The 16,673-nt window shown below is 46.5% G+C and overlaps 1 protein-coding gene across 5 annotated transcripts in view; it reads right to left on the reverse strand.

Annotated features, from left to right (window-relative positions):
- BICD2 (BICD cargo adaptor 2) overlaps window positions 1-16,673 on the reverse strand; it is a 118,363-nt gene that overhangs the window by 38,683 nt on the left and 63,007 nt on the right. For all 5 annotated transcript variants that reach the window (XR_013994397.1, XM_081065615.1, XM_081065618.1 and 2 more), the window contains 2 exons: window positions 4,843-4,890; window positions 2,735-2,830 (listed from right to left, as the gene is read on the reverse strand). Coding sequence is in view for 4 of the 5 variants with exons in the window: in XM_081065615.1 (XP_080921741.1) it covers window positions 2,735-2,830; window positions 4,843-4,890 (144 nt within the window). In the remaining variant the exon portion in view is untranslated. The remainder of the gene's footprint in view (window positions 1-2,734; window positions 2,831-4,842; window positions 4,891-16,673) is intronic.

The following is a 16,673-nucleotide window of genomic DNA, read 5'->3' on the forward strand; positions in this document are numbered from 1 at the left end:
GAGCCCAGTGGCCCATGTGGGAATCGAACCAGCAGCCTTCGGAGTTAGGAGCATGGAGCTCTAACCGCCTGCGCCACCGGGCCGGCCCATGTCTAGTCTTCTAAACGCTCCCTCAGGAGAAGAGCACCCCCTCACTCGTCGTGCAGTGCCTGGCAACACTTCCCTCAAATCAAGTTAAATGTGAAGTCAAGGCCGCCCCAGTGGTGTCCTCCAGCCTCAGGAGGACTGGCTCCATAAAAGCAGGGCAAACTTCTGAAATCCCGCCAGTGTCTCAGCTGCTCTGGGGTTGAAGGTGCAAAACACCTGTAGGCTCCAACGGCCAAGTTCACATCACTCTTGTCATGACCTCGACTCGCTTTATTCCCTGGCTTCCAGGGTGTTAAACTCTTTGGTTTTCCTCCTGCCTCGGTGGCTGTTCCCTGCAAGTCTCCTTTGCTAATTCCTCTTCATTTCCTTCACCTCTAAGCATGGCAGGGCTTAGAACTTGACGTCTTCTCTATACCCAGTCACACCCCTGGTGATCTCAACCAGTGCTTGGTTTTAAATACCGTCCATGCTGCTGACTTCCAAATGTATACATCAGGCTGGGCTTAAGCCTTGGACTCCAGACATTTATCCAGCTCCTACGCTGCCCCTCCACTTGGTTGTCTCATAGGCAATTCAAACTAAATACATCTAAAACTGAACGACTCATCTTCTCCCCTCCTCCAACCCGTTCTTCCTATTGTCCTGCGTATGGCATCCCTCGTATGCCAACCAGGCAAATTACGTATTTATTTACTCAGATTCTGCATCACCTAGAATCAACCACTGTTCACATTTTGAAGGAAAAAAAAAAAGAAACACCTGCAGGCACGAGGGAAACAGCCTCTTCCCTGTTTCTGAACGTCCAGCTCCCATGGGGACTGGCCCAGACTAGTTCTCAAACCAGCCGGGCAGGCCCAGAGGCAGCATGGGCATGAAGGGTGTGTCTGTCTCTCTGATTGGGCCTCACGCTCTCATCACTGGGCTGGTTGTATCTTGTCCCAGGGTACGCAGGAGGGAATGCTCTCACCAGGGCTCTCTGCCCTAATTCATGGCAGCGGTCACAGAAAACAGTGGCATTTACACATGCTGGTTCTGCCTGAACGCAGTCTGTGAGGACTAGAGATGTGCTCTGCAGCCCACATCTCAGCCATTCCAGGGGCTGAACGGCAGTCCTCTCGGGACAGCACGTCTACCTGGAGGAAAAGCAGGTTGTTTTCACGTTGGTGCTGTGTTCACGCAGAGGAGATGTGTCAGTGGGACGCACGTTCCCAGCACGGGACCTTGTGGGCTCACTGCACACCCCCAGAGCCCATCCACTGTACAAACAAGACCAAACCTGGAGCTAGAGCACGTGTGCCCAGGGCCCTGAGGGGACATTCTGATGCTGTTGCCACAGCCAGGCCACCCTCGGCTGCAACCCTGAGGCCTCCACCACCCATCTTCATGCTGACCCCTCCCAAGAGAAAGGTCTAGAGCCCCTGAGCACTTTCAGACAGAGAAATGCTCCCACTCAGCCAGGCAAGCACACTCTTTCCGCAAGGAGGAAGCTGACCATTGCTGGCATTCCGCATTCACTCAGACACCGTCCAGGTAAGAGGCAGGTGGCGTCCAGACACGAGGCTCAGCTCTGGGGCCTCACAATTCAACTGGACAGAGAAGACCTCACTGGGAGTGATACTAGCCCCCAGGTGGCCCCGGTGAGTCCTGCTGCCAGGCAATCCCTCCCACAATGCCTAGGGCTGAGCTGTGAGCCACTAGGACGCTGTGGAAATGACAACCACAACTGTGGGCCAGGCCATCTCTCAGCGTGTACTAGCGAGCCATGGCCGAGTCACGAGGGTCCTCAGAACCCGGCATCCCCTGCCAGCTCCACAGCGGGGCCAGCTGGGAGAGGCTCCGATGCTTACCAATGAGACCGCAGCCCCGAGGGCCCCGAGCAGCACCACCCACAGTACACCCTAAGCTTCTCAACGAACCTCCTTGAAGGAAGTTTGCTGGCAGAGCCATTTAAATTCTACTCGGCCAGGTATTCCTTAAGCTTCAAAGAAACTTTCCCTTGACCTCCTTCATACCACTGTTTTCAGGATGGACACAAAGTACAGTATGTGCAAAATGGAGGCAGTGCTCTGTGCTCAGAGTGACACACCTGCTAGTTTGTTCAGGGCTCTGCTCTAAGACCAGCAGCAAGACCAGCAGAAGCTGAAACGTAAGAATAGCTGTCCCAGGCATGCACTCAGGGTCACCAGGACCGCAGGGCCACTGGGCTCCTACACTGCCCCCTCCCCGCACGTCCAACAGCAGACCTGGCTTGTCACAGGCGCTCCTCTGGCCACCGAGACCAGAACGAGCCAGCAGGCAGACCACCTGAGGCCGAGGGAGGCACAGGGCTCAGGGATGCTGCCTGGACCTCCCTCGAGAGCCCTCACTGAGCTGGATGCCTCCATGAAGGCAGGGTGGTGGAGACAGGGGGTCCTCGCAGGTGGGGGGTCTCACGTGGTCTCCGTGAACCTCATGCTTTTCAGCTAGAAAATGGAAAGAACACTATCTGCTCTGTTACCTCACAATTCAGCAAATGAGAAAAGCACTTGGAAAGTCTATAACTAACGTGAGGAGATACCATTAAGTACAGAGTTCCACACGACAACTGAGAAGTTACTGACACAGACTGTACCCATGAGCTTAGACTACATACATGGAAACCACTTACCCCACAATGAACATAGTTCTCTCCCAAAAACTCTTTCATGACATTTTTGCCGAAGTCCACTATGTTTTGGAGGTGCTGAAATATCTCTTCTGAGGTCTGTAAAAGAGAAGCACACAAAGGCCTCAATGACCAGACCTCCAAGGAAGTGCTGGAGGGAGCAGACTCTGACACCATCACGAGCCCGTGACACACCGGGCTACTGCGTCCGTGGCTACACACGGAAGATGGACTCGGAGGAACGGGAGCCTCACCACAGACACTGCCAGACCCACCGGAGTTCTGTCCCCTCGGCCTCCCAGGACCCCCTCTGCATTCTAGCCAGGGCCCCAGGTGACCCCCACCTGCGCCCGCCCTCCTCACCTGCCAAGAACACTTGTGGATTCCACCCGTAGCCCATATACACCTCCTAAGGAATTCGACTTTAAAAATCTCTCCCATCCAAAAGTCATTAGGTATTTACATTTTATTCTTCAGCCTCCAAATACAGAACAAAATATTTTATCCCAGATCAGATGTTCTTAAAGAGATAATAAACGGTGAGATTTAGGGGGGACAGGAAGTCAGCCTTGTGCCCCTCCTTCCAACCTGGCGATGAGTCTGAAGGTGCATCATAGGTCTGTCTCGGTGAGAGGACCACTGTCGTCGAGGGCAGCCGGGACAGGCCTGACACACAGGCCAGGACTCAGAAGGTACTGGGCTGAGCGGCCCCCTGGACCAGTGACACGGCAGACCACAGCCGACATCCTGGACGTGTGCAGCATGACGACATCAACGCAGCCCGACAGAAAAGCCTGAACACACCCAATGGTCCACACAACTGGCCACAGCGTTTCTGACAGAAAGCTCTTCTTGTTGATAGAATCACCACCCACAATTCTCCACCAATAATGCGGCCAGTGTCATACCATGCCATTTATGTAATAAATAAAGGCAAATTGTTGCCTTGGAAGACATTGCCTCAGTAAATCAACACAGGAAAAGCTGACAGAGTCTGGCCTTCACCCAGTCTGGGCTCTGCAGATGCTGAGTGGGAAGGAGGGGCTGGAAGCCACCTCCCAGATGATTCTAGATTCCACTTGAATTCCACAGAAACACAACACCCTGCATGCCTCTCCACAGCAGCCGAGGCGGGGCCTCCCCTCCACCTGCCCCCTCCCATCCTGGGATGTCCTTCTCTGCACTGCCACACCATCCCCAGATCTCACAGCAATCCTGTCCATCCCGGCTCTCCCACAGAACCCCCTTCTCTTTCTATGTGGCTAACCTTCATGCCACAGTCTGTCGCCAAAGGCACCCATTAGCCATCACTTCCCCTCTCTTGCTGGCCGCCTCTCCATAACTCAGTGACTCATCTCTCTTACACCCTGATCTCGCACCCAATTTCCACCCACCACCCACCACTACCGCCCCATACTCACTGTGTAAGGTGTGCCCCCCAGCTCCTGCCTTTGCTCCCATTTTAAGGTAAGAGCCTGTGCTTTGGAGCGGGGTTCACGCCAGCCTCTCTCCCTCCCCATCCGAGAACCACAGAAAAGAGGAAGGGCTCTACTGGTCTCTCCGTACTGATCCTCATGACCACAGAGATTTAGACACATACTACAGTGACATCCCGTCTCCAGAGAGACAGGTTACAACTCAGGGATCAGCCAACATGCAAGGCAACAGCAACAGCTTTCTGAGGGTGACAAGTACTTTGCTTGGATCACTCAGCAAATGGAAACCAACGCTCCAGCTGAATTGCCTATTGGGACCTGTAACGCCGACAGCCTTCCTTTTCATAGATACGATTCCACACATGGGGAAACGGAGGTAGCAGGGCAGCAGGAAATCACCACAGCAAAGCTGAGACCTGACCCTGAGTGTTCTGGCACCAGGAAGGCTCTCTGAACTGCATGGGGCACCTCCCAGCTCAGCACCAAGGGACTCACCCCAGCAAGTCAAAGCACTGGGTCCTGCAGGACTCAGGGACACACACTTTCTGCACGGAATGCTTGTATCATGTTCACATTTCTACAATTAGTACTAATAATTCTACATCATCAGAAATAAAACCAAAGTTTTCTTAAGCAATTGTTTCAATGACTGGGTAGCAATCCCCCCACTCTTACCTTCTTCCTATTTGGAGGAAACTTCAGAAAACGCAGTACCACACAACGCTGTTGGAAAATAAAACAAAGTCTGATTAGTACTCACCCAAAGTCTGGGGAAAACAGTGGTGGCTGTGCAGAAGGGGTGGGGGCGGCTTGGGGGCTGCCCTCAGCAGAACGGAGGCTAGAACCCCGAATGACAGTCCACTGGCCTGGAACACCCAGTGTCCCTGGGAGGGGCCAGAACTGGGTCACAAACATTGGGGCCACAGAGAAATCAGGAAAACCTGTGCCCTCCGACCTAGCCAGCCCACTCCTAGGAATCTGTCTCATGAAATAATTAAGGATGTACAGAAGATTTTAGCTACCGCTTATAAAAGTACTATTTATAATTTTCAATACAATGGAAACAACCTAAAGATCCAACAACAGTGAGATGGTTAAATACAATGGGGCCCATCCCAGACCGTGAAACGCTGTGCTGTCACTGACAAGAATATAGAAGAGCTGTATTTACATATGCTGATGTACAGACATCATCTATTGATAAATGAAAAAGGTTACAGAATAGGGCTTAGAGAATGAACCCATTTTCATAAATATACAATTATACGTGTGTGTATACCCGGTTTCCCCGAAAATAAGACCTAGCTGGACCATCAGCTCTAATGCATCTTTTGGAGCAAAAATAAATATAAGACTCGGTATTACGTTATATATTATATTACATTATATTATATTATATTATATTATATCTAAGACCAGGTCTTATATTAATTTTTGCTCTAAAAGACACATTAGAGCTGATTATCTGGGTAGGTCTTATTTTCGGGGAAACACGGTATGTATGTGTATGTATACATATGCATATAACTGTGTGTGTGTATATATATGGATGATGTATAGATAAGTTCTATTTATGTGACATTCAAAAACAGGTAAGACTAAGATCCGGTGATCACCCCTCAGGCAAGTGGGAAGGTCCCTGAAAAAGGTTCTAGATGGGGCTGGTTATGGGGTTTTGGGTCCACATACTTTGTAATAATCAAACTATAGATACACTTACTATCTCAGCACTTATCTGTAGGTTTGTGACACTTCATTTTTAGAAGTTTGTAAAACAAAAATGTTTAAATAAAGTATGTGCACACCCCATTTGTATGAAATGTCTGAAAGGACTTTAGCACAGTTAACAGTGTCTCCAGGTAGCAACAATTGGGACAACTAATTTTTTGTAAAACTGCTTATTTCAGTTTTCCAATTTTTTGGAACGTTCATATAATAAACAAGAATGTGAAAAAATAACTTTGTAAACAAGTACAGCCTTTAAGGGGGTCATTCTCCAAGGAAATGCCCTGGAGACCCGTGGAGCCTCAGTAACCAGGCAGAACCATCCTGTTTGGACACCTTGGGAACCATTCCCGCAGACACAGGCGTTCCAGGCAGAGGACGGAGGCTGGGCAGCTGGGCTGTGTGCTGTGCCCAGAGAGCATCCGTGAGCAGGGGAAGGGCACGCGTGCCCTGGGACCTGGGCGGGCAATTGAAGAGGATCAGAAGTGCAGCTTTCTGAACCAAAATGTACCTGAAGAGCAAGGAAGACCCCTGGAGACCAGACGCTTCTCCCCAGTCCACAGCCCCTCTGGTACCTCCTGCCCCACTCAGAGACAACGCACCGTCCTCTCAAACCCAGGATACCTGTCACCTGCTTGAGCCCCAAAGCCAGACTTGGGGAAGCCAAGGTCAACAGCATGTCCATGCCCCATCTCCTGCCAAGTCCAGTCACACAACAACACTTGACTGCGGGCATCAACCAGTCAAGGATCATTTCAATGGAACTGCAATTCCATCAAAATTCAAGGAAAAACAGAAGGTGACATGCAGAAACCCTAATTTGAGGCAAGTTTCCAGAAACTCAGCCCCCAAAAGTGCATCAACTCCTCACCTGGACTCCACCATTCTGTTCAAGACCCACCAAGAAATTCTTAGTCATGTGTGTCTGTTTCAAAGAAAACTGCTCTTTCTACTGACCCATTTATCATCCAAAAATTGTCACAAGAAGTCACCAGCCCACCCCAGGGAGCTGCAGTGTCAGCCTGAGGGCCAGTCCCACAAACGTGAGCACTCAGGCGGCCCACGGAAGGGGAGTGTTGCCTGCCCCTCATGAGGGCCTGACCGGGCTGGGCTCGTGGGCCTGGGATCTGCCAAGAGGCCGGCCGTGTGGCCTGGCAACACCCATTCAGGGGGACGGCAGAGGACATGAGAGAAATCCACCTTACCAGCCTTTGCTGGCAGAAAGACACCGTTAGTCCAAGGGCCACCTACAGCAGATGGATGGGACTGCTGCAGCCACCCACGGGAAGATACCCACGAAGGAGCCAGCACCACCGCCCAACACAGTAAGGGCCAGGACTCTGCCCAGTCACCGGGTCTTAACCAGCTGTGAGGAAATGACTCCTTTCCTTTCAAAACGAATATCTGAAACCAGATGTTTACAATGTCCCTCCTTCTTAATGACTAGGATAAAATGCTAAGAAAGGGAAGAGAAAGGGGTGGGATTAAGGAGACAGGGATTATGCCGGGCACCGGCCAGGGCAGCTCTTCACCACAGCAGGGCAGGGAATTGAGGCGGGAGCTGCACTTTTATGTCCTTGAGGATAAAAAAATGTGGTACACTCATTCATACCTTGGAACGAACACTAGCTGAGAATCAATGACGTTTACAAGCTGGAAAAGCCACTATTTGGAGAAATGGCACATATAAACACACATGCACATTAAACCACCTCAAAACATACAAAGTTAACAGTACCAATTGTCACTTATAAAAGAAGCAGAGAGCACTCAGTGTGGAGAGGATCCCAGGTGTGGTGGGTGGGGGTGTCACGTGCCGAGGGGCCCCCATCTTTGTCGTCCAAACACCAAGGCATTCTGTAAAGCCCAGCTTGGAACAGCTCTAAAAGCAGAACCATGCAATGTCTGACAGCATAGAAACAGAGACTGGCGGCCTGAGTGCTCTGCGGCCCTGAAGACATGCATGGAGTATTTTCTACATATTTAGGCTGTAAAGTTGAGTCAAAAAGCAAAAAACAAAAAACAAAAAACAACAACAAAAAAAATGGACACAGGATTCTTAACTACTCAATAAAAGCGTATAATAGAAGGAAGTGCAGCAGAGTGTTAACAAAAATTATTTTCTTAGTGTGGAAACGTTGGGCACATTTTACTTCCCTCCTTCTAATATTCAGTATTTTCTGGAACAGAGGGGGGGAAGCAATAATCGGTATTAAACAAAAAGAAAAGACCACAAAAAAACTATATTAAAAGGCACATCTGCCCACCTGAAACCCGAGGGAGGGAAGCTGTGGGTGGAAGTGAAGTCTCCAGGGTCTCCTAGCAAAGTGCAAGGGGAAGGCCACCCTGACACGCAGGCACCCCGCACTGCTCGTCTCAGGCCGCAGCCTCGCTGCTGCAGGACAGGCCCAGGCCAGGTCTTCCAATGTGATGTCGAGATGACCCAGGACAGGGCTCCAAGAAGACCCCACGGCAGCACAGATCAGGCAACTTTTAAGGGAAAGGGAGACAGAAAACCCAACAACAGAAGCAATGACCCCTTGGGTGCTGCCCTAGATTTCCGAAATGGCTCAGGGTGCTTCTCCATGAGGCTGCCTTCCGCAGCCACCCTGCTGGCCCGAGCCTGGGTTTTGCACCAGAACACATGTGACACGACATCAACTCCCTCACCTTAGGCAATATGACCAGAAATGCACCCTAGGGCCCGCAGTGGGATTAGGGGGACAAGGGGATGGGACAGGGTGGGACATGGTGCTGGGTGGACAGCCTCAGATGGAACAGATGAGGTTGAGTGAAGACGCCTGGAAGAGGGGAGCCCAGAGAGGAGGACACGTTCCCTCCCCATCTTTGACGGTCCCATGTGGACCCACAGCTATTGCAGAACTGAAGCTAATGCAGATGGAAGCTACGAGGTAGGGATGGAGCAGGGAGGTGTAGACCCCGGCAATGCAGGTACAGGACACTCGGGGCTGCAGCAGAAGAGGCACTCGGTGGTCCCTAAAGGGGTGCACAATATGACAGCCAGACGAGAGGCAGAATGATTTGTAAAGACAAACAAAACTGCATGGAACGCACAGTGAGACTACAAGAAGCCATCAAGACCCCACACCCTCCTAGGCCACATGAGGGCCATGCAGCAGATGGCCAGGGACCTCGGAGAAAAGACTGAGGGAAGAAGGCTGAAATCAGTGGTTTAAGCCCTCACTGCCGAGCAGAGAATGGAAGCCTTATACACTGAGACTAGCTGTCCCCTCCCTACCCTTCCAGAGCTCGCCCTGCCCCCACCTGCCCAGGGCTAGAAGCGGAACAGTAGCAGGGTCAGATCAAAAGAACACAATATTTGTTGTTCTGAGAACTGTGGACCACAGACACAGATTCGCAGCCCAACTAGTTCCGGCAAAGGGGAGGGAGCTGTGGAAGCAGGACCAGCTATGGTGGTGGTCGCTGCCATTGCTCTGGGCCACCTCTCACAACTCACCCCGCCCATGGCCCCACCTATCTGGGCAGATCCCTGCAGGCGTAAACAGAACTGCTGAAACATACGGGCTCTGAATCGGGTGCAGAAAGAGCTTTGGAACTTCAAAAGCTCTCTGCATACTCACACGGACACTGCGCCCTGTGACCCAGGCAAACTATTAACAGAGGACAAGCCCATCTTCCAGGGAATCCCCCCATTGTGTGAGAAGCTGGAATAGTGCAGAGAAAACATAGCACTACCATGTGAGAGAGGAAAAAAAAGGCTGCAGTCAGAGAGAAAATAAAACATTCTACCAACAAGTACTGGAAAACAAAAGAAAGACCTCTTCCTCAACCTGTTGCAAAAGCCACTCCTGTAGATGTCTAGGAAGAGAAATAATAAATCAGTAATTGCCATGAATAACCAAGGCAACAAGACAGTTCAGAAAGAAAAGTGAAAAGTCTCCAGAAAAGTAACTCAAAGATACGGAAATATGTGACTTAAATGACAGAGAATTCAAGATTGCAGTTCTGAAAAAACTCAACGAAATGTAAGAAAACACAGAAAGGCAGTTTAATGAACTCAGAAACACAATCAAAGAACAAAATGAGCATTTTACGAAAGAGACTGAATTTAAAAAAAGAACCAAATAGAATTTCTGGAGATTAAGAACTCAATAGAAGAAATCAAGAATGGAATAACCAGCTTAGGTAGTAGAGTTGACCAGATGGAGGAAAGAATCAGTGACATCGAAGATAGAAACCTGGAAATGACAGAGATGGAAGAAGAAAGAGACTTGAGACTTAAAAGAAATGAAAGAACTCTACAAGAACTTTCTGACTCCATCAGAAAGAGCAATATAAGAATAATGGGCATACTAGAAGGAGAAGAAAGAGAGAAAAAAACACAGAATATATTCAAACAAATCGTCGATGAGAACTTCCCAAACGTGTGGAAAGAACTGGATCCTCAATCCAAGAAGCAAATAGAACACCTAATTACCTCAATCCCAACAGGCCTTCTCCAAGGCACATTGTATTGAAGCTGTCTAAAATCAACGACAAAGAAAGAATCCTCAAGGCAGCCAGGGAAAAGAAGACGGTAACCTACAAAGGAAAGCCCATTAGATTATCATCAGATTTTTCAGCAGAAACTCTACAAGCCAGGAGGGAGTGGAACCAAATATTCAAAATACTGGAAGAGAAATTATGAGCCAAGAATAATATATCCGGCAAAGGTATCCTTTAGATATGAAGGAGGAATAAAGACCTTTCCAGATATACAGAAGCTGAGGGAATTTTCTAATACACGACCTGCACTACGATAAATACTAAAGGAGGCTATTCGACCACCATCAACAAGGACAATTTGTGGCAACAAAAACATAAAAAGGGGGAGAGTAAAGGCATGAACTGGAATATGGGAATGGAGAAAGTAAGCGTGCTGAAGAAAAAGGAATACTCTAAATATAAAACTTTCTTTTACATAAACTTTAGGGTAACCACTCAAAAAACATCCAGAACTGAAATATATACTGTAATAAAAGAAGAAACAGAGGGAAACATCATAGAATACCACTACACAGAAATAATAGACAACAACAAAAAGGCAAAGAAACAATGGAAACACAGCCTTACCAGAAAACTAAAGACAGAATGACAGGAAATCCTCACATATCAATAATCACCCTAAATGTAAATGCACTGAACTCACAAATAAAAAGACACAGAGTAGCAGATTGGATAAAAAAAATTAACCCAACCATATGCTGTCTCCAAGAGACACATCTCAGCTACAAGAACAAACATAGACTCAAAGTGAAAGGGTGGATACCATCCAAGCAAATGGTATCCAGAAAAAATCAGGTGCAGCCATAATGATATCAGATGAAACAGACTTCAGGGTGAAAAAGAAAACAAGAGACAAAGATAGACATTTCATAATGGTAAAGGGGACTATACAACAAGAAGACATAACAATCATCAGTATTTATGCCCCCAATCAGGAAGCACCGAAATATACCAAGCAACTACTAACAGAACTAAAGGGAGAAATTGACCAAAACACAATTACACTAGGGGACTTAAATACATCATTGACAGGTATGGATACATCATCCAAACAGAAAATAAATAACGAAATAGCAGCCCTAAATGACACATTAGATGAAATGGACATAATTGACCTATATAGAGCACTTCATCCTAAAACATCAGACTATACATTCTTTTGTACATGGAACATTCTCAAGGATAGACCATATATTGGGACATAAAATCAGCCTCAGCAAATTTAAGAAGATTCAAATCGTACAAAGCATATTCTCTGATCACAAGGATTTGAAATTGGATATCAACTGCAAAAAGAAAGCAGAAAAACACACAAATACATGGAGATTAAACAACATACTTTTAAAGAACGACTGGGTCAAAGAAGAAATTAGAGGAGAGATCAAAAGATACATAGAAACAAATGACAATGAAAATACATCCTACCAAAATTTTAGGGATGCAGCGAAAGCAGTTTTAAGAGGGAAATTTATATCATTACAGGCCTAACTCAAGGAACAAGAAAAATCGCAAATAAGTAACCTCACATTACACCTTAAAGAACTAGAAAAAGAAGAACAAATGAAACCCAAGGTCAGCAGAAGAAAGGAAATAACAAAAATCAGAGCAGAACTAAATGAAATAGAGAACAAAAAGACAATAGAAAGAAATTAATGTGACAAAGAGCTGTTTCTTTGAAAAGATTAACAAAATTGACAAACCCTTGGCTAGACTCACTAAGATAAAAAGAGAGAAGACACTAACAAAATCAGAAATGAGAAAGGGGAAGTTATCACGGACACCACAGAAATACAAAGGATCATCCAAGAATACTATGAAGGACTATATGCCACCAAATTCAAGTGGCATAGTTGACAAGTTCTTAGAAACATATAGCCTTCCAAGGCTGAACCATGAAGAACTGGAAAATCTAAACAGGCCGATCACCAGTAACGAAATTGAATCAGTCATCAAAAACCTTCCCAAAAGCAAAAGTCCTGGACCAGATGGCTTCACTAGTGAATTCTACCAAACCTTCAAAGAGGATCTAATACCAATCCTGCTCAAACTTTTCCAAAAAATTGAAGAAGAGACAGTACTCCCTAACTCATTTTATGAGGCCAGCATTACCCTGATTCCAAAAGCTGGTAAGGACAACACAGAAAAATAAAACTACAGACCAATATCTCTGATGAATACAGATGCAAAAATCCTAAACAAAATTCTAGCAAATCGAATACAATAATGCATTAAAAAGATTATTCATCACAACTAAGTGGGGTTCATCCCTGAGGCATAAAGATGGTTCAACATCCGCAAACCCATCAATGTGATACATCACATAAACAAAAAACAAAAATCATATGATTATATCAATTGATGCAGAAAAAGCATTTGACAAGATACAACATCCATTTATGATTAAAACACTTAATAAAATAGGTATAGAAGGAAACTACCTTAACATAATAAAGGCCACATATGACAAGGCGTCAGCTAATCTCATAATTAATGGTGAAAAACTGAAGCCCTTTGCTCTACGTTCAAGAACACGACAGGGCTGTCCCCTATCACCTCTGCTTTTCAACACAGTGTTGGAAGTCCTTGCCAGAGCAATCAGGCAAGAGAAAGAAATAAACGGCATCCAAATTGGGAATGAAGAAGTTAAATTATCACACTTTGCAGATGACATGATACTATATATAGAAAACCCTAAAGATTCCACCAAAAAGCTATTAGAAACCATCAACGAATACAGTAAAGTTGCTGGCTACAAAATCAACATACAAAATTCCATCGCCTTCCTATATACTAACAATGAAATCTCAGAAAAAGAAATACAAAAAACAATTCCCTTTGCAATTGCAGCAAAAAGAATAAAATACCTAGGAATAAAATTAACCAAGGATGTGAAGGACCTATATGCTGAAAACTATAAGACATTTTTGAAAGAAACTGAAGAAGACGCAAAGAAATGTAAAGACATTCTGTGGATTGAAAGAATCAATATAGTTAAAATGGCCATATTACCCAAAGCAATATACAGATTTAATGGAATCCCCATCAAAATCCAAATGGCATTTTTTAAAGAAATAGAACAAAAAAATCATCAGATTTGTTTGGAACCACAAAAGACCCCGAATAGCCAAAGCAATCTTAAAAGAACAATACTGGACGTATCGCACTCCCTGACTTTAGCTTGTACTACAGGGCTACAATAATCAAAACAGCTTGGTATTGGCAGAAAAACAGACACATAGACCAATGGAATAGAATTGAGAACACAGAAATAAAACCACATAAATATGGACAGACAATTTTTGACAAAGAAACTATAAACATACAATGGAGGAAAGACAGCCTCTTCAATAAATGGTGCTGGCAGAATTGGATAGCCACGTGCAAAAGAATGAAACTGGACTGCTATCTGTCACCATGTACCAAAATTAATTCAAAATGGATCAAAGACTTAAGCATGAGACCTGACACAATAAACTGCATAGAAGAAAACATAGGTACTAAACTTATGGACCTTGGGTTCAAAGAGCCTTTTATGAATTTGACTCCAAAGGCAATGGAAGTAAAAGCTAAAATAAACGAATGGGACTATATGAAACTTAAAAGCTTCTGCACAGCAAAAGAAACCATCGACAAAATAAAGAGGCAACGAAGTGAATGGGAGAAGATTTTTGCAAACAGTGCCCCCGATAAGGGGCTAATATCCAAAATATACAAGGAACTCATGAAACTCAACAACAAAAAAACAAACAACCCAATTGAAAAATGGGCAGAGGACCTGAAGAGACATTTCTCCAAAGAGGACTTACAAATGGCAAATAGACATATGAAAAAAATGCTCAACATCACTAATCATCAGAGAAATGCAAATAAAAACCACAATGAGATATCACCTCACCCCAGTCAGAATGGCTATCATCAACAAGACAAATAGTAACAAGTGTTGGAGAGGCTGTGGAGAAAAGGAACCCTCATACACTGTTGGTGGGAATGCAGACTGGTGCAGCCGCTATGGAAGGTAGTGTGGAGGTTCCTCAAAAAATTACGAATAGAATTACCATATGACCCAGCAATCCCTCTCCTGGGTATCTTCGCAAAAAATCTGAAAACATTTATCCATAAAGTCACGTGTGCTCCAGTGTTCATTGCAGCTTTGTTTACGGTGGCCAAGACATGGAAACAACCAAAATGCCCTTCGATAGATGAATGGATAAAGAAGTTGTGGTGCATACACACAATGGAACACTATTCAGCGGTAAGGAAAGATGATATAGGAGCATTTGTGACAACATGGATGGATCTTGAGAGTATAATGCTAAGCGAAATAAGTCAGACAGAAAAAGCAGAGAACCCTATGATTTCACTGATACGTGTTATATAAACCAAAAACAACAAAAGAACAAGACAAACAAATGAGAAACAAAAACTCATAGACACAGACAATAGTTTAGTGGTTACCAGAGGGTAAGGAGAGTGGGGGGTGGGAGATGAGGGTAAGGGGGATCAAATATATGGTGATGGAAGGAGAACTGACTCTGGGTGGTGAACACACAATGGGATTTATAGATGATGTAATACAGAATTGTACACCTGAAATCTATGTAACTACTAACAATTGTCACCCCAGTGAATTAAAAAAAAGAGAAAAATAAATAAAATAAATAACTAAATAACTAAATATGGTCTCCAAACCAGAAATTCTAAGATGCAGGGCAAGATGGAAAGAGTATACAAAACGCTTGACACCTTCAGGACCCAGACAAACACCCCAGGGCATCAAAACAACAGCTCCCTATAGCATCTCAGAAAGGCTGTAAAACCTGAAAGATCAGGCATGAGCACTCTTCGTGCTTTTGATAAACGATCTTTGTTGGCAGGTCTCTCACATTACCTCTGTCACAACAGCTTAGTGACACGAAGGGAGTGAGCCACTGTATGCCCTGCACCCCACAGGTGAGGGCAGCTAGAGGGCAGCTCAGGGACAGGTGATGGCCTGGCTTGTCCCACCGACTCCCACCACTGGAGACACTTAATAGATCGAATGACAAACCAAGCTACAGCGACCTTGCCAGGGCAGGATGCTGAGCCCAAGCCACCAAGGAAAGGAAAAGGATGGTAAGTGCAGATGTGAGAGCAACAACGCCAGACAGACAGAAATCCCAGCGATGCACGTGAGCGCAGACCTGAGCTTGCTAACCACACTCAGAGTGAGCCAGTGTGACAAGGCCGCTAGGACAAGTGACAGTGCCCTCGGCGGCCCACAAGGCAAATGCCCTTGCGGCATGACCCACCATGGGGTCATTGGCTAGGCCTCCACGCACCCACAGGAGCACGGTGCCAAGCTGGCTACAGCCTTGGAGCTGACCTCAGAGGGTCTGCGTCAGGGCCAGTGCCTGGGAAAGGGTTCGATGGTACAGCTGGACCCAAGGATGCTGAGCAGCAGACTGAGGGTGACAGACACAGGATGCCTAAAGGGGTCAGGGACAGCTGACAGCAGCCTGCCCGGTACCGCCCAGTCCTGAGCATACATCCTACACCCCATGGCCCTCCTGTGGCCTGCGCTTAGCTGCTCCCTCTCCAGGCCCCACTTTACAAGTCCCATGCCCCTTGAAGCTCATGACACACCAGCCCAGAAGGCTGTCTGTCTGTCTGTCAGCTCATATGCCTTCAGTGCAGCTGGGCCCCAGGACCGGCTACCTGAAGGCACGCCATGTTCTGAAGCTGGAGAGGAGAGTACAGACTCGTCCCTTTTTAAGGACCTTTCCACATTCTGAAAGTAAGTGCTGCCCTCTCAGATCTGGAAGAAACGTGGTGAAGGAAGTCCTCCACCTTAGAACGAATGAGGTGGGCCTGCGAGTCCACCAGCAGGCCAGGGGAATCCGCGGCCTCCCTTGTCCTCCTTTTCTCTGTTCCGCTCACACACATACCTTCTGTTTGGGCACGTCACAGACCTGAAAGACTGCCTGCCAGGACTCTCTCTGCCTGCTCCGTCCTCAGGCCCAGGCAAAGCACAAGACTTCTCCACACCCAAAGGGGACCGTGCTCCCTTCACTGGTGCCTTCACTTGGTGGGAGGCTTTTCTTACAAGACTACTTGCAAGGATAATCTTCAGGCTCAAATGATGGCTAAAAACAACCAAGCAGGAACAACCATGTTGGAGAAAATTTAGATTTAAAATGAAGAACACAGGTCCAAGGTAGCCTGATGACTGAGTTCAAAAGGGAAAAAGAAAAGGGATACGAAATACAACCCTAACA

Source organism: Rhinolophus hipposideros, assembly GCF_964194185.1.
Source record: "Rhinolophus hipposideros genome assembly, chromosome: 11".
Lineage (NCBI taxonomy): Eukaryota > Metazoa > Chordata > Mammalia > Chiroptera > Rhinolophidae > Rhinolophus > Rhinolophus hipposideros.